This window comes from Bombina bombina, chromosome 2 (genome assembly GCF_027579735.1).
Source record: "Bombina bombina isolate aBomBom1 chromosome 2, aBomBom1.pri, whole genome shotgun sequence".
In the NCBI taxonomy this organism is placed as follows: Eukaryota; Metazoa; Chordata; class Amphibia; order Anura; family Bombinatoridae; genus Bombina; species Bombina bombina.
Genome location: NC_069500.1, coordinates 1,097,549,386 through 1,097,568,930, shown reverse-complemented (window position 1 = coordinate 1,097,568,930; position 19,545 = coordinate 1,097,549,386). Strand labels below are relative to the sequence as shown.

The 19,545-nt window shown below is 39.4% G+C and overlaps 1 protein-coding gene across 1 annotated transcript in view; it reads left to right on the top strand.

Moving 5' to 3' along the window:
- GATB (glutamyl-tRNA amidotransferase subunit B) overlaps positions 1-11,059 on the top strand; it is a 657,300-nt gene extending 646,241 nt beyond the window's left edge. The window contains exons 12-13 of the mRNA XM_053700220.1: positions 9,370-9,504; positions 10,703-11,059. Of these exons, the coding sequence (XP_053556195.1) occupies positions 9,370-9,504; positions 10,703-10,831 (264 nt within the window). The 3' untranslated portion in view covers positions 10,832-11,059. The remainder of the gene's footprint in view (positions 1-9,369; positions 9,505-10,702) is intronic.
- The last annotated feature ends 8,486 nt before the right edge of the window (positions 11,060-19,545 follow it).

Sequence of the window (19,545 nt, the reverse complement as noted above, 5' to 3'; positions counted from 1 at the left end):
TAACAGCTCTTTTGCCAGCCCTTAAAAGGGCTTTTTGAGGGGCATGCCCCAAAGTAACAGCTTTTTTGCCAGCCCTTAAAAGGGCTTTTGGCGGGGCTTTGTCACAAAGTAAACTGCTCTTTTGCCTACAATCTACATCCCCCTACACCGCCGCCAGCTATATTAACTATATTAACCCTAATTATATTAGGGTTAATATAGTTATTATATTATATATATTAACTATATTAACCCTAATTATATTAGGGTTAATATAGTTAATATAGTTACTATAGTATTTATATAAACTATATTAACTCTATCTAACCCTAACACCCCTAACTAAATTCTGAACCAATCAGCCAATTGGATTGAACTTGAATCTGATTGGCTGATTCAATCAGCCAATCAGATTTTTCTACCTTAATTCCGATTGGCTGATAGAATCCTATCAGCCAATCGGAATTCGGCGGACGCCATCTTGGATGACGTCATTTAAAGGAACCTCATTCGTCGGGAAGTCGTCGTGCCGGAAGGATGCTCCGCGGCGGAGGAGCGAAGTAAGAAGATTGAAGATGCCGATTTGCTTGAAGACGTGGCCGATGGAAGAAGACTCTCTGCCGCTTGCTTCAAGACATTGCCCGGATGGATGAAGACTTCACTGCCGCTTGCTGGAACACATCGCCTGGATCGGTTCGGCCCGGCTGGGTGAATACAAGGTAGGGAGATCTTCAGGGGGGTAGTGTTAGGTTTATTTAAGGGGGGTTTGGGTTAGTTTTTTTTGCAGGCAAAAGAGCAGTTTTCTTTGGGGCATGCCCCCACAAAAGGCCCTTTTAAGGGCTGGTAAGGTAAAAGAGCTTTGAACTTGTTTTAATTTAGAATAGGGTAGGGAATTTTTTTATTTTGGGGGGCTTTATTATTTTATTAGGGGGCTTAGAATAGGTGTAATTAGCTTAAAAATCTTGTAATCTTTTTTTTATTTTTTGTAATTTAGTGTTAGTTTTTTTTTGTAATTTAGTTTAGTTTATTTAATTGTATTTTTACATAGATATTTGTAGTTTAGTTAATTTATTGATAGTGTAGGTGTATTTGTAACTTAGGTTAGGATTTATTTTACAGGTAATTGGGTAATTATTTTAACTAGGTAACTATTAAATAGTTAATAACTATTTAATAGCTATTATACCTAGTTAAAATAATTAACAATTTACCTGTAAAATAAATATAAACCCTAACATAGCTATAATGTAATTATTAATTATATTGTAGCTATCTTAGGGTTTATTTTATAGGTAAGTATTTAGATTTAAATAGGAATATTTTAGTTTATAATATGAATTAGATTTATTTAATAAGAATTTAGTTAGGGGTGTTAGGGTTAGATAGAGTTAATATAGTTTATATAAATACTATAGTAACTATATTAACTATATTAACCCTAATATAATTAGGGTTAATATAGTTAATATATATAATGTAATAACTATATTAACTATAATATACTTAGGGTTAATATAGATAATATAGCTGGCGGCGGGGTAGATTAAATTAGGGGTTAATAATTTTAATATAGATGGCGGCGGTGTAAGGGGTTCACATTAGGGGATAGATCAGTTAGATGGTGGCGGTTTTAGGGGCTCACAGTAGGGGGTTAGTTTATGTAGATGGCGACGGTTTAGGGGTTAAATACTTTATTATGGATTGCGGCGGGGGATCGCGGTTGACAGGGAGATAGACATTGCGCATGTGTTAGGTTTATTTTAGCAGATCGCGGTTGACAGGGAGATAGACATTGCGCATGCGTTAGGTGTTAGGTTTATTTTAGCAGCCAGTTTAGGGAGTTACGGGGCTCCAATAGTCAGCGTAAGGCTTCTTACGGCTGCTTTTTGTGGCGAGGTGAAAATGGAGTAAGATTTCTCCATTTTCGCCACGTAAGTCCTTACGCTGTATATTGGATACCAAACTGCGCGGGTTTGGTATACCTGCCTATGGCCCAAAAAACTACGGGCGACGGCAGAAATATACGCGCGTAACTTCTAGGTTACGCCGTATATAGGATACCAAACCTGCGCAAATATTGGCGTCGCCGACTTTTGTGGGCGACGATCTTTATCGGATCGACCCCCAAGTATTAGGTCTATAAGGCATCTCTTTGGACTCTTTACAAGCTTCTTGGGTTAGGAAATAGGTGGGCGACTATATTAATATAAAAATGCAATATTGGCCACTATACAATGGAAGTGTTAACACTTCTATAGGTATCTAACATACATAGGGCATTATTATTTAATCTGATGCTGATGGAGCCAAAACAACATGGGATGGGGAGGAAGTGGAACTAGCTTGCTTTTAGTAAGTTACGTACACAATATGGCTCTATAAGGCTTATGATATGCGGAAACATTGGGATACCAAACTATGGCGGTTACATATGGGCTAGAGCATTATATTCAGTACTAATACTAAGAGTAAATAGTCATAAACGTGGAAATATGCAGTTATGTACTAATGGATATCTAAAGATCAACAACTCTAATGTACTCCAGTTTAGGTATCTACATAGAAGGTACAATGTGATAGAGCTTTAAATAGACATAGACATATTTTACCAGACCAGGCTATCTCGACAATAGCCATCATGTAGTTCTGTGTCTGGGACCTATTGCTTAACGTGTGTGCCAAGCTACTTATTACAAGAGAGACATGTCCACATTATATCACTTAAGGTACTTCAGTGTGACAGTTCTCTAAGGTAGCTGCATGATCCAGCAGCCCTTCAGCCCACACCAGACCGCCAGGCCAAGTGGTTCCCTGCAATCTCAGACCCGAGTTGGGACAACGATCGAAAATGACTTGTGGTGGCCGTGATATCGAGATGATCAGAGTAAGTGCAAGTAAGCCTGGGCACGATGGCCACCTCGGTAGCTGGAGTCAGAGATCCCATGGGCAAGATCGCCTTAATATGAGCAGGTAGGATACTTGGTAGGATCATCGGCGTGGGTGGCGGGATAGTGGACACGGGATGTAATACTTGCAATGGGAAAGCTTCTGTGACTAGAGCAGAGTTTACACCCGTGGTCCCTGTAGGTGTAAGGCGTCAGAGCTCCCGGAGCAGCACTGAGACATGTCTGCCTGTATCTCCAGTGCCTACGTGCATACTCAAAAATGCTGACCCAGCTGCAATTTCCTCCATCCACGCTGCAAAGCCCACATCAGTTGATTCCGGCTTGATCTGAGAGTTGTAAGGTATGGGAAGTGAACACTGGGGCTCCTTATCAGTCTCTCTAATATGCTCCGGAGAATCAAGCTTAGGTAGGGTAGGTTTCTGAGCGGAGCAGCCGCCATTAGTACCCAGTGCTGCTGACAGTGATTCCTCAAATGCCACGAGGTAGTCAGCTAGTAGGTATCGCAGCTCCTCAAGAAAGCCCTCATTGGTATATGGTTCCATATTAGAAGTGTTAGGTACTTATGTATTGAACAGCCCACAATGGGGGCTGCGCGACAGTGGTTACCCGTATGGGAGTCACTGGGGGGGTTCTGAAAAGGCCTCAGCCTCGAAATAGCTCCGGTAACCGAAAGTGCTGCACAATCCTAAGGAAGGAGGCATCAAATGAAAGACAAACTTTTTATAGTCTTGATTCTGACAATTTGAAGCCCAAATAATAGCTATATCTTGCTATATTCTGTAATCTTAGCAGGAAGGTGTGAGCAGCTAGCAGTTTTGCGTCCATAGATGGCCGCCGCCCGGAAGTTCCCCCCGATGCTGGGATTTTTTAATCTCTTTGGTCCTTAGAACATTGACAGTCGCTTCAGTGTTAAGACTGTTAGATCGGAGTAGGGGTCAGGTATTCGGACTGCTCTGTTTAAGCATTGACCACGTATCTTGTCTCCCTCAAGACCCTTACTTAGGTTGGGAGGCCTTGCTGTTGGTTCGGGAACCTTCCCTTAGGGTGTAGTTGGCTCTTCCTTATTGGTCAGGGTTTGTCCTTCCTTGCCTCGTCTTCTAGTAGGGGAGGAGTTGGTCTGCCCTGCTTTCTGAGTTATTTCTCTTGTCCTTTCCAGGGATGTCCTGGTGGACATTTGCTAAATATTTAGTTGGCTAATTACAATGTTTTGACGTTTACACGGACTGCCTACCGATGGAAGCCAGTGGCTTTCGTATGTGGAATAGACGAATGTTACTATTCCGTTTCTGTTCTGCTCCTGGGGTTTTTTATGACCTACGGGTGTTCAGTTTCTCTGTGCTACATAGCTTTCTATGGTAAGGTAGTCTTGTGGTAAGGTAGTCTTGTTCTACATTTTGTCCTTTTGTGCCTTCTGGGACTTTGGTTCAGGTTAAAGGTTCATTTTGGATCCATGTAGGAGTTAATCTGGAATTTTTCCTTTCTTTTGCTCTCCTCCGTCGGTAGAGTATTTTATACCGGACCTTTTCCTCTTGCTGCCTGGTAGCCGCTTTTTTTTTCCGAGTTATGCTAGAGGCTTCTTTCTCTGTTTTGTCCTTGAATCTTCAGGGATTGTTTCTGGAGCTTCTTTCGGACCTTCTTATCTGATTCTTCCCTTCTTTCAGTTAGGGAAAATGTGGTGTGGGATTCTGTTTGTTGTTGGAAACAAAAAAAGGGATACAAATAGGAGCACCAAAGGCTGAAGTAAGCAATCAGGGATTGATAAGGGATTTGATATGTGTGATGGGTGGCCACTATTGGCTAAATGCAGACCATATAAACTTTGTACTACAGGATCTGGTGTAATAGATCAAATTTAACAAAATATAGCAAACAACTTAAAAGTAAATCTAAAAACGAATTATTTAAAATGGATTAACTAATGACAAGAATAAAATATTGGCAGAAGGAAAACATTAAAAATTATAAATACAATAAAATAAGCAGATAAATCATGAACATAAGCATATATGAGTGCACTGGGTGATCACTGCCTCAAAGTGCGATAGAGCAAAATGGTGAAAAAATTATGATCTTAGTGATCAGGGTATTGTTCTATCCCTCCTGGGATCAAAAAATGATTAAAAAAAACTGTGTACAAGTGTACAAAAATAAGTCTTAAGTCTCAATGATCAGTCCTGAAGTGATAATCCTAGTGAGGGGATCCTTAAAGTGTATCCTGGGATATGCCACACCGTGATTAGACCTGGAAACAATCTGCCTATAAAACAAAACAACAAATAACAAAAACCATATAAAAGGTGAGTAATATAAGAAATAAACTCACCAAGGAAGAATACAAGGCTCCTTATGTAATCTACGTGTTTCAGCCCGTAAATGGCCTTTCTCAAGGATCCCCTCACTCGGATTATCACTTCAGGACTGTTTTTAGGAGTGCACCACTCACTTGATCATTGAGACTTAAGACTTATTTTTGTACACTTGTACACAGTTTTTTTTATCATGTTTGATACCAGGAGGGATAGAACACTTACCCAGATCACTAAGATCATCATTTTTTCATATTTATTCACCATTGTGCTCTATCGCACTTTGAGGTGGTGATCACCCAGTGCACTCATATATGCTTATGTTCATGATTTATCTGCTTATTTCTTTGTATTTATAATTTTTAATGTTTTACTTCTGTCAATGTTTTATTCTTGTCATTAGTTTATCCGTATTAAATAATTAGTTTTTAGATTTACTTTTAAATTGTTTGTTATATTTTGTTAAATGTTATCTATTACACCAGATTGTGTAGTACATAGTTTATATGATCTGCATTTAGCCAATAGTCGCCACCCATCACACATATCAATCCCTTATCAATCCCTGATTGCTTACTTCAGCCTTTGGTGCTCCTATTTGTATCCCTTTCTTTGTTTGCATCAAGTTAGGATCTTTGTTAGGAGATCCTTGAATAGTGAGCTTGTCTGCTTAATCCAGGCGCAGTCAATTATAATTTGTCCTGTCTGTTTGTTGTTCCCCTTGCCATTGTTCACGGAGAGGTTTTTTGTTTTGTGTGCTTCTAGAGAGTGGGATTTTTGTTTCCTCAGAGGCGTTTGTGCTCAGTGGAGTCCTGCATTTATAGTGATCTCTAACTGGGATTGTTATGGTTCTATTTGATGGGCAGTTACCTTGTCCTCTTTCCATATTTTTGTTCTTCCTTCTTCTGTTGAAGTAGTTTTTTATCGGGAGTACGGGTTGTGTCAGGCTGTGGTGCCATCATAATGGGCCGCCTTTTTGTTCCCGCCCGTTTGCATTCAGTGTCCTCTATAAGCAAAACATTAAATTATGCTTACCAGATCATTTTCTTTTCTTCTTTTTTTCTGATGAGGAGAGTCCACAGCTCCCCGCCCGTGTTTTTTTCATGGAGCGGCCTTCATTTTTTGTTCTTCTGGCACATTTTTTCACCCTGATATTTCTCCTACTGTTCCTTGTTCCCTTGGCAGAATGACTGGGGGATGAGGGAAGTGGGGGAGGTATTTAAGCCTTTGGCTGTGGTGTCTCTTTTCCTCCTCCTGGTGGCCAGGTTCTGTATTTCCCAAAAGTAATAAATGCAGCTGTGGACTCTCCCTGTCAAAAGAAAAGAAAATGATCTGGTAAGCATAATTTAAGGTTCTCTGGGACATGCTCTGCCTATATAGCAAATATTTGGTTAGATTATTGTCTAAATTTTAATCACGTGCTCAGATCCTTTTTTCTTTTTTGTTCTTAGCTTTTAGTTTTCAGGTTTTAGGGCCACATAACGTAAGACATAGGTAGCATTTGCTTTTATTGATTTAATTTGAATTTAATGTCCTTTTTTGCCCCATTGCTATTGCTACTTCGCACAGAGTCCATGAGATTGCTGCCTTGCAATTCGACCCTCCTTATCTAGTGTTTCATGCTGATAAGGCTGTTCTACGAACTAAGTTACGATTTCTTCCTATGGTTGTGTGAAATCGCAACATCAATCAAGAAATTGTGGTTCCTTCCTTACGTCCTAATCCTCCTTCATTGAAGGAAGGTTTACTGTAGAGCTGCAACTACTTCATAATCTGTATGTGGTTCGTGCCTTGAAGTTCTATCTTCAGGCTACGAAGGAATTTAGACAAACTTCTCTGTTTGTTATCTATTCTGGGAAGCGTAGGGGTCAGAGGGCCTCTTCGATTTCCTTATCTTTTTGGTTGAGGAGTATCATCCGCTTAGCATATAAGTCAGCGGATCTTAAACCTCCTCAGAAGATTACTACTCATTCTACGAGAGCAGTGGTTTCCTCTTGGGCCTTAAAAAATGAGGCCTTTATCGATCAGGTTTGTAAGATGTGCTACCTGGTCCTCCTTACATAGTACTTTTTCCAAATTTTTTATGTTTTTGCTTCTGCTGAAGCAGCCTTCGGAAGAGAGGTTTCGCAGGCTGTGGGGCCCTCAGATTAAGGGCCGCATCTCCTTTTTACCCTCCTGTTAGCATTCAGTGTGCTCTGTAGCTTGTGTATTGTATCCTACAAGTAATGAATGCAGCTTTGCACTCTCCCTGTATTAAGAAGGAAAACATTAATTATGGCCTACCAGATAATTTCCTTTCCTTCGATACAGGGAGAGTCCACAGCTCCCAACCGTGTTCTCCGATGGGCGGCCCTAAATTTATTTTGTTCTCTTCTGGCACCTTTTTCACCCTGATATTTCTCCTACTGTTTCCTTGTTCCCTCGGCAGAATGACTGGGAGATGAGGGAAGTGGGGTAGGTATTTAAGCCTTTGGCTGGGTTGTCTTTGCCTCCTCCTGGTGGCCAGGTTCTGTATTCCCCACAAGTAATGAATTCAGCTGTGGACTCTCTCTGTATCGAAGGAAAGGAAATTATCTGGTAAGTCATAATTTGTTTTTATTTCTAAACCTAAGTCTTCAAAGAAAAAAAATATATAGGTTAATCATCAAGAAAGCTAACAAATATTTTTATTTATCCCCCTTTTATAAGGTAGGTTAAAACTTTTTTTCAGAACATGGTTTTCAAATTTCCAGATTTAAAAAGTAAATGCCGTTCTATTCTGTACTTAAAAAAATGTATTACACATTTGTGAAAAAGTCCCTAATATGAAGTGATACATATGTTAGACTTGCTGTGGAATTATTTAATTTCTGTATTTTAGTTTTTCTTTTGACTTAGCTATTATTCCAAGTGCCCTTGTTGGCCATCTAGCAAAGATCAAATCTAGATCAAGATTGTTGTGAAATTGTAAGGATAGAAGTCAGCCTGATATAGTTTTATGGTATTCAAGCTATTCTTTCATTTGGAGATTGATCTAGAAACTCTAATTTAATCATTTGGTTATATCCTAAATACCAAGTTATCAAGGGTTTTGCAATCATACAAGACTTCATGATTTTTAGAAGGCATTTTGCTATTTAGGTTTTGCCGTGAGAAACCCTTGAAATTGCCTATATGGTAAAAGTTTGTTTTTCAGGTTCTTCCATAGCCAGACTGCCTCATAGAATACTATACATGCAAAATATCTTTAAAAAACAGATTTGTTAATGCTTAAACCATAAACAAAAATATTTTTTCACTCTGATTAGCTTTTCTAAATCCCAATCTTTTCCATTCCATCTTTTAAAGAGGTTTTAGATAAATACACACACTTACACATCATATATACCAGCTTGGCTGGACAGTATTTTTATTTATTGATTTATTTAAATATATGGACTATAGGACCCTGTAAACGTTCCCTGTTGCTGTTTGCTATTAGCTTTGATGAGAGCTCTGATCACAACTGAGCAGACACCACATGCTGAGGAATTTAGTATTTATGGCACTACCTGATTGTTTGAGCATCTCAGAAAGCATCACAGTGATCAGAATTATTAATCAGCTTCACCACAGTAAAGCTCAGGGAAGTGCCTTAGCTTCCCCAAGTAGGCAGCCACATGGGGCATGACATTGGCAAAATTCTGTTGTTTTGTTTGTTTATTTTTTTTTTGGGGGGGGGGATTCTTTCAAGAGTTGAAAATACAAGAAATGTTGTAGTAAAATAAAGTAACATTTGTTTCTTTTTAGTTTACCGGAGCTCTATCCTTTTTTCGACATGAATGAATATGTATTTTGCCTTTTTAGATGAGTTGCTTGTGTGCACTGGCACCTACTAAAGTTCCTTGTAAGGGCCTGGAACAATAGAAGTCATAAATAATAATTAATATTTTTTTTACTGTTTTATTTATGGTCGTATCTTGTTGATGCTTAAATGCAAATAAAAAAAATTTTTCTTTTAATTTGAAACTTAATTACATTATCAAGCCTCTTCAGCAGTCTCATTAGTACAAGAGCAATTGTTAGATCACACATTTGAAATACTGAAATGTGCAATCTTGCTTTAATCAGATATCCTTCAAACAGAACCATGAGAGATAATTACGCCTTTGTTTAAAAGAGATTAGACTTAAATTAGCATATCATTTTATAAATTATAGGTGTTCCAGGAACTCTGCAAGGGTGAAGAAACGTCTCCTACAAAGATTGTTAATGAAAAGAGCCTTGGACTTCTTAAGGACAGAGTTCATCTGGAAGAGATCTGCCAAGGAATTATTGAAGAACATCAAAATGAGGTTTTGCTAAACTGATATTAGTTAAATGAGCATTGCACTGTAAAATAGTTTTTCTATTTGTTAGGAAAAGGAGTGTCTTTAAAAAAAAAGGAATACCCTACATATTTAAAACCTACATAGTAACATAGATAGATGAGGTTGAAAAAAGACTGAAGTTCATCGAGGTTAACCTATACAAATCTAATGTACTTATAAAAAAAGATTGTTATTAAACACATAGCCAACATTATACTCCCAAAGAATCCCCTGTGCGGCTCCAACTAAGGATATGGTCAGTGATTAAAGCATATGCGTTTACTGCCCAGATATACCTTAAGATGAAAAAGCACAGGGCTTTATAGATCACATTATTCAGTGTACGTCTATTGCAATCTATCGGTATATAGTCATGTGTGATATCTCACCAGGTGGTTGGTGGGATTTTTAAGTTATAGAGAATTCCAATCCTTTAGAAAACCCCAAAAACAACCAAATTCTTGTAGTTTTCCAATGGCTTTATGCTTTGTGTTGAAACAATTAACTTATTATTCCAATCCATCAGTTATCACTTTTTAAGCAGATTGTCAGTCTTGACCTCTTGAAAACCCTTTTTTTTACTTGCATATCTTTGTTGGTCACACTGCTTTTTCATTATCAGTACTAAATCAGTTAGCCATCATGTTTTGCTTTCTCTTTTGCCACACATATACTTTGCTTTTATAAAGGTCTGCTATAATTTTTCACATTTAATTACATTTTCCTATTATATTATACATGCAATTTAAGCAGTTTGGCTAATTCAAACTGCAGCTGTTCTAATGGGTTAGAATGACATACAAAAAATTCAGGTGTGAGTGAATTAGTCAAGTTTGCATATTTTGTCACATGGAAATTGCAATGAATTGGAATGAAGACTATTATAAGACAAATGGCTTCATTTAACAGTGAAACACACTAACAAAATGCATTGTAATATTTATATTAATGTATCCTTGACTGGTTAGTAACATTTTTTTCAAAATAATTTGTATGTATTTATATTTTGTATAAATAATTTGCTCAGGGGTTCTAGCAATACTATATTCATAGTGGGTGTACACCAGTCGTTGTCGTTGTTTCATATAAGTGAGCTGATGTAGCCATTTGCATTTATTGAACTATATGTTAACAATTTTGGGATGTTAACTATTGTTACCTTTTTTTTTGTTTGTTTGTTTAGGTCACTGAGATAAGAAAAGGAAACATGAAAATTATGAATAAACTTATTGGCTTGGTTCGAAAAACTACAAATGGACGAGCAGATCCTGTAATTGTGAAAACAATACTTGAAGAGAAAATAATATCATAACTTTCCTATAAAGACCTGATTGGATGAGACCAATTATTTAGCCGTTTTTGGGGAACTATCATTATTAAGTTTTGATGATTTAATTAATCTCCCTTGGATGCCTTTAAAGACAATAACAAGTCTTATATCACTGTTCATTTTGTGTTGACGTCACTTCTGGGGGTGTGACCTTGCTGGTTTTGTAATTTCAGAACAGATGTCTAGTTGAATAAATATTTATTGTCATAATTATTGTGATTCCTATTTATATCTATATATTTTTAAAGGGGCAGTAAAGTCATAATTAGACATTCATGATTCAGACAGAACATACAATTTTAAACAACTTTCCAATTTATTTCTATTATTTAATTTGTTATCCTTTGCTGAAAGGTTTATCTAGGTCAGTGGCGTCACTAGGGTTGGTGTCACCCGGTGCGGTATGTTATGGTGTCACCCCCACCACTGAGAGAAGAGGATTTTATAGAAAAGGCAAACTTCTCTAATGGACAAAAAGCAGACACATACAAACACTCAGACACACACACACTTAAAAACACACTCAGGTGCACACACAAACACTCGGAAACACACTCAGAGACGCACACAAAAACACTCAGGCACACACAGAAACACTTAGACACACACACAAAAACACTCACACACACACACAAAAACAGTCAGACACACACACAAACACAGTCAGACACACACACAAACATTCGGACACACACACAAAAACTCAGACACATACACATACAAAATATGTAAACTGCATTAATTATAAAGCTCATGCCTAGAGCTGCTCCCTGGCTCAGGAGAGCATCAAATGAAAGATAAACAGTGCACTCTAAAAATAAATCACTAAAGAAAAGGTTTAGATGCCCGAATTATGCTAATCAAAGTGGTCTTATTTCCTAAAATTCTATACTTCTTACAGAACCTCCCTCTCTTGCTTTATAAAAAAAGATCTGGCTCTCCTCAATAGGTCCTTTAATCAATTTATTTGGCAAGGTAAGAAACCGCGTATATCACTCCATAAGTTAACATTACCTAAAGCTTTCGGCGGAATGGCTTGTCCCAATTTAAAGTTCTACAATTATGCAGCAGTCGCAAAATTTGCTCTGGACTGGATTACCGAAAAAAACTTGATCTCATTCTATGAGATGGAGCCAATGTTGATAAAACCGTTTAATCTTAAGGCGAGTCTGGAAGCAAGTAAGCTTCCAGACCCAATTAATCATCTCTTTACCTTTAAGTATATTGTACAGGCTTGGCAGAAAGTATGTAAGGAACTGAGAATAGATTTCCGAAAATCAGAATTTTTACCTCTATGTGGTAATCCTAGCTTCCCAGCAGCTCACAACCCCTCGATATTTGAGTTGTGGGCTGAATGAGGAGTGAACTATGTAATCCAGATATGTGAAGGGAGCAATCTGAGGCTCCACTCGTTTGAGACTATATTACAGCAGTTTGATCTTCCAAGGTCCAGTTTTTTTGCTTACCTACAAACCAGGCACTGGGTAGAGAAACTAAGGCAGGAAGCAGGTCTGGAGATAGATAGCAAAACATTATCTCACAATATTGTGAGGGGGTGAACTCTATCTCTCTAACCTATGGTATAATTATGAAATTCCTGGGCCAGAAATATATTCTAGATATATCATCAAAGTGGGCTAAAGAAAAAGTAGAGGTAGAGAGCGAGACCATTACACAGAGTATTACACGAGCAGCAGGGGCGACATGTATGCACACATGGAAAGAAACTCACATGAAATTATTAAATAGGGCATATTTAACGCCTGCTAGACTCGCAAAATGGAGCTTTGAAAATAGGAAATGCCCCAAATGCTGTAAAGAACAGACAGATTTTTTACACTGCTTTTGGGAATGCCCCAAAATATTTCAATTCTGGCAAAAGATAAACTTTTGGGCATGCAAAATAACGGGGACAAAGTTTAAAGTGACTCCATACCAAGTACTGTTTCTCTGTAAATATTCCGTTGTCCTACCCAACAATAGATTTATTAACTTACTTATTTTGACGGCCCATAATATAATTTTAAAAAAATGGAAAAGTCACAACTCACCTAGGTTTACAGATTTTTTAAAAGAAGTGCAGCACCAAATGGTAATGGAACAGTGTCAGGTAAAAGTTAATAATTCAAAAATGATAGCTAGATTTTTTAGTAAATGGAAGAAATATATCTACTCACTTCCCCTAGAGATGCAAAGACAGGCGGTGACTCAATATGAATCTTCAGCGTGGGTACAACGTCAAATAGAGCAGGGTTCTCTTTCCAGATCATGGTTTTTGAACCAATAGCTCTCAAAAGAGATTGATGTGTCTTCTCCCTCAGTTACACGTTACTAGCTTCATTGCTTCCGTATCTTTTTTTTTTTTTGCTCTTCCCTCCCCTCCCCCGCAACCCCTCTCTTTATGAGCCCCCCTCTTTAGGCTCCCTTTAAAGTAAGGTTAAGTTAGACTAATTTATGGGACTCAAATGGGAATCAGGAATTTTCGTACTACCTGAAATTTTGAGTGTTAATGTAAACTATCAAACACATCTCCTGTATCATTTAATAAACTCCACTCCGCAGAGGTGGAGAACTCTCTCCAATTGCCATAAACAATAAAGGACAGACACCAAACAGATAAACGGGTTCAGAGGTCCAAGTAGACACACAATTACTCCTATAGATCAGGCCTTGTGTTCGTAGTAAGGGCTGAGTCACTAACATGTATAGGAGGAATGGAAGATATCCTGGTACAAATGACCATGTAAATATATAAGAATTTATCTTAGGTTAGATAGAAGTATTTGTTAAGGAAACTGTTCGTATTATTTCAATAATGGAATTTGCCTGTACTGTAAATGTGAAGTATAGGAGCTGCGTCTCCTACACATTTGTATCATAACTTTTTCTTTTTCAATAAAGTACAAAAAAAAGAAAAGGTTTAGATGCGCAAACTATGAAAATTCTGCTATCTGACTCTGTTCAAAGTCTGTCAGTGCACAGCCCCAGGCCGCGTGCCTACCGCTTCTTATGGCCAATCACCTCTGCACTCTGCCCCCCCCCCCTCCACCTCTTCAGTGTACACTTAGTGTACTGTAACCATACCGGTCTGGTGGGCATCATACATGGCTCCTTCACTTTAGAGACAGTGTCAGACAGTCATGCGGTCAGGTGCCAGGCACCCCCCTCACAATTTCCCGGTTCCCATTTAAAGAGACAGCACAGCAGTGAGTGATTCCACTGCTCCACACGTCACTTAGCAGGGAGCACAGATAGGCAGGCAGGTTTAGGCTAGCAGCGCAACTTCGCAAGCCGCACGGCATGCCCACAACATTCATAGTGAAATTGGGCAGGGGAGGAGGAAAGTACAAACAAGCAAAAGCAGCCGGGAAAACTATTTGTGGAAATTGCGACGCGGGTTCAAGGGGCAAAACAATTAAGTGTGTCTACAACTTCCCCAGTCCCACTAAGGTTCACAACTGCTGACCCCTCTAATAAAAAAATCTATGCATCTCTACATTGTATATCTTTGAATTTCAATAAAATTTCCAAAATTTTTTTTAATTATTATGGTGGTGTCACCTGTCCGCACCCCCCTAGTGACGCCAATGATCTAGGTAAGCTCAGAAGCAGCAAATAACCTAGGTTCTAGCAGCTGATTGGTTGCTGCATAAATATATATATCGATTTTCATTGGCTCACCCATGTGTTCAGTTAGAAACCAGTAGTTCATTGCTGCTCCTTCAACAAATGATACCAAGAGAATTAAGCAAATTTGATAATATATGTTAACTGGAAAGTTGTTTAAAATTGTATGTTCTACCTAAATCACGAAATACATTTCTCCAACATTGGTGTGTCCGGTCCACGGCGTCATCCTTACTTGTGGGATATTCTCTTCCCCAACAGGAAATGGCAAAGAGTCCCAGCAAAGCTGGTCACATGATCCCTCCTAGGCTCCGACCACCCCAGTCATTCTCTTTGCCGTTGCACAGGCAACATCTCCACGGAGATGGTTAAGAGTTTTTTGGTGTTTAAATGTAGTTTTTATTCTTCTATTTTAAAATAGTGCTGGTATGTACTATTTACTCTGAAACAGAAAAGGATGAAGATTTCTGTTTGTAAGAGGAAGATGATTTTAGCAGACAGTAACTAAAATCGATTGCTGTTTCCACACAGGACTGTTGAGATGAAGTAACTTCAGTTGGGGGAAACAGCAGACTTTTCTGCTTAAGGTATGACTAGCCATATTTCTAACAAGACCATGTAATGCTGGAAGGCTGTCATTTTCCCTCATGGGGACCGGTAAGCCATTTTCTTAGTCAAACATAAAAGAATAAAGGGCTTAAAAAAGGGCTTAAAAACTGGTAGACATTTTTATGGGCTAAAACGATTGCTTTATTGGGGCATATTATGCAGATTCTAGCTAATAATTGGCATTATAATCTTGGGGAACGTTTAAAAAACGGCAGGCACTGTGTTGGACACCTTTTTTAGTCTGGGGGCCTTTCTAGTTATAGACTGAGCCTCATTTTCGCGCCATTACTGCGTTTTTGGAGAGCAAGGCATGCAGATGCATGTGTGAGGATCTAAGAATCACTAAAAAAGCTAATAGAAGGCATCATTTGGTATCGTATTCCCCTCTGGGCTTGGTTGGGTCTCAGCAAAGCATATAGCTGGGACTGTATAGGGGTCAAATTTAAAAACGGCTCCGGTTCCGTTATTTTAAGGGTTAAAGCTCTGAAATTTGGTGTGCAATACTTTTAATGCTTTAAGACACTGTGGTGAAATTTTGGTAATTTTTGAACAATTCCTTCATACTTTTTCACATATTCAGTATTAAAGTGTTTTCAGTTTGAAATTTAAAGAGACAGTAACGGTTTTATTTTAAAACGTTTTTTGTGCTTTGTTGACAAGTTTAAGCCTGTTTAACATGTCTGTACCATCAGATAAGCTATGTTCTATATGTATGAAAGCCAATGTGTCTCCCTATTTAAATTTATGTGATAATTGTGCCATAGTGTCCAAACAAAGTAAGGACAGTAATGCCACAGATAATGATATTGCCCAAGATGATTCCTCAAATGAGGGGAGTAAACATGATACTACATCATCCCCTACTGTGTCTACACCAGTTTTGCCCACACAGGAGGCCCCTAGTACATCTAGTGCGCCAATACTTATTACCATGCAACAATTAACGGCTGTAATGGATAACTCCATAGCAAATCTTTTATCCAAAATGCCTACTTATCAGAGAAAGCGCGATTGCTCTGTTTTAAACACTGAAGAGCAAGAGGGCGCTGATGATAACTGTTCTGACATACCCTCACACCATTCTCAAGGGGCCATGAGGGAGGTTTTGTCTGATGGAGAAATCTCAGATTCAGGAAAAATTTCTCATCAAGCTGAACCTGATGTTGTGACATTTAAATTTAAATTAGAACATCTCCGCGCACTGCTTAAGGAGGTGTTATCTACTCTGGATGATTGTGACAATTTGGTCATTCCAGAAAAATTATGTAAGATGGACAAGTTCCTAGAGGTTCCGGTGCCCCCCGACGCTTTTCCTATACCCAAGCGGGTGGCGGACATAGTAAATAAAGAGTGGGAAAAGCCCGGCATACCTTTTGTTCCCCCCCCTATATTTAAGAAATTATTTCCTATAGTCGACCCCAGAAAGGACTTATGACAGACAGTCCCCAATGTCGAGGGGGCGGTTTCTACTCTAAACAAACGCACTACTATTCCTATCGAAGATAGTTGTGCTTTCAAAGATCCTATGGATAAAAAATTAGAGGGTTTGCTTAAAAAGATTTTTGTACAGCAAGGTTACCTTCTACAACCAATTTCATGCATTGTTCCTGTCACTACGGCAGCGTGTTTCTGGTTCGAGGAACTAGAAAAGTCGCTCAGTAAAGAATCTTCGTATGAGGAGGTTATGGACAGAGTTCAAGCACTTAAATTGGCTAACTCTTTTGTTTTAGATGCCGCTTTGCAAATAGCTAGATTAGCGGCGAAAAATTCAGGGTTTGCTATCGTGGCGCGCAGAGCGCTTTGGCTAAAGTCTTGGTCAGCGGATGTGTCTTCCAAGACAAAATTGCTTAACATTCCTTTCAAAGGAAAAACATTATTTGGACCAGATTTGAAAGAGATTATTTCAGACATCACTGGGGGAAAGGGCCACGCCCTCCCACAGGATAGGTCTTTTAAGGCTAAAAATAAGCCTAATTTTCGTCCCTTTCGCAGAAACGGACCAGCCTATAATTCTGCATCCTCTAAGCAAGAGGGTAATACTTCACAACCCAAACCAGCCTGGAAACCAATGCAAGGCTGGAACAAGGGTAAGCAGGCCAAGAAGCCTACCACTGCTACCAAAACAGCATGAAGGGATAGCCCCCGATCCGGGACCGGATCTAGTGGGGGGCAGACTCTCTCTCTTTGCTCAGGCTTGGGCAAGATATGTTCAGGATCCTTGGGCGCTAGAAATAGTTTCTCAAGGTTATCTCCTGGAATTCAAGGAACTACCCCCAAGGGGAAGGTTCCACAGGTCTCACTTATCTTCAAACCAAATAAAGAGACAGGCATTCTTACATTGTGTAGAAGACCTGTTAAAGATGGGAGTGATACATCCAGTTCCAATAAGAGAACAAGGAATGGGATTTTATTCCAATCTGTTCATAGTTCCCAAAAAAGAGGGAACATTCAGACCAATTTTGGATCTGAAGATCCTAAACAAATTTCTCAGGGTACCATCGTTCAAAATGGAAACTATTCGAACGATCCTACCCACCATCCAGGAAAGTCAATTTATGACTACCGTGGATTTAAAGGATGCGTACCTACATATTCCTATCCACAAGGAACATCATCAGTTCCTAAGGTTCGCTTTTCTGGACAAGCATTACCAGTTTGTGGCACTTCCATTCGGATTAGCCACTGCTCCAAGGATTTTCACAAAGGTACTAGGGTCCCTTCTAGCGGTTCTAAGACCAAGGGGCATTGCAGTAGTACCTTACTTGGACGACATCCTAATTCAAGTGTCGTCTCTGTCAAAAGCAAAGGCTCATACGGACATCGTCCTAGCCTTTCTCAGATCTCACGGATGGAAGGTGAACAAAGAAAAAAGTTCTCTGTCCCCGTCAACAAGAGTTCCCTTCTTGGGAACAATAATAGATTCCTTAGAAATGAGGATTTTTCTGACAGAGGTCAGAAAATCAAAACTTCTAAGCTCTTGTCAAGTACTTCATTCTGTTCCTCGTCCTTCCATAGCGCAGTGCATGGAAGTAATAGGATTGATGGTTGCAACAATGGACATAGTTCCTTTTGCACTAATTCATCTAAGACCATTACAACTGTGCATGCTCAGACAGTGGAATGGGGATTATACAGACTTGTCTCCGATGATTCAAGTAGATCAAAAGACCAGAGATTCACTCCGTTGGTGGCTGACCCTGGACAATCTGTCACAGGGAATGAGCTTCCGCAGACCAGAGTGAGTCATTGTCACGACCGACGCCAGTCTAGTGGGCTGGGGCGCGGTCTGGGAATCCCTGAAAGCTCAGGGTCTATGGTCTCGGGAAGAGTCTCTTCTCCCGATAAACATTCTGGAACTGAGAGCGATATTCAATGCTCTCAGAGCTTGGCCTCAACTAGAAAAGGCCAAATTCATAAGGTTTCAATCAGACAACATGACGACCGTTGCATATATCAATCATCAGGGGGAACAAGGAGTTCCCTGGCGATGAAAGAAGTGACCAAGATAATTCAATGGGCGGAGGATCACTCCTGCCACTTGTCTGCGATCCACATCCCAGGAGTGGAAAATTGGGAAGCGGATTTTCTGAGTCGTCAGACATTCCATCCGGGGGAGTGGGAACTCCATCCGGAAATCTTTGCCCAAATAACTCAATTATGGGGCATTCCAGACATGGATCTGATGGCGTCTCGTCAGAACTTCAAGGTTCCTTGCTACGGGTCCAGATCCAGGGATCCCAAGGCGACTCTAGTAGATGCACTAGTAGCACCTTGGACCTTCAACCTAGCTTATGTATTCCCACCGTTTCCTCTCATTCCCAGGCTGGTAGCCAGGATCAATCAGGAGAGGGCCTCGGTGATCTTGATAGCTCCTGCGTGGCCATGCAGGACTTGGTATGCAGACCTGGTGAATATGTCATCGGCTCCACCATGGTAGCTACCTTTGAGACAGGACCTTCTTGTTCAGGGTCCATTCGAACATCCGAATCTGGTTTCCCTCCAACTGACGGCTTGGAGATTGAACGCTTGATTTTATCAAAGCGTGGGTTTTCAGATTCTGTAATAGATACTCTAATTCAGGCTAGAAAGCCTGTAACTAGAAAAATTTAAAATATGGAAAAAATATATCTGTTGGTGTGAATCCAAAGGATTCCCATGGAACAAGATAAAAATTCCTAAGATTCTCTCCTTTCTACAAGAAGGTTTGGAGAAAGGATTATCTGCAAGTTCTCTAAAGGGACAGATCTCTGCTTTATCTGTCTTACTACACAAGAGACTGGCAGCTGTACCAGATGTTCAAGCATTTGTTCAGGCTCTGGTTAGGATCAAGCCTGTTTACAGACTTTTGACTCCTCCCTGGAGTCTAAATCTAGTTCTTTCAGTTCTTCAAGGGGTTCCGTTTGAACCTTTACATTCCATAGATATTAAGTTACTATCTTGGAAAGTTTTGTTTTTGGTTG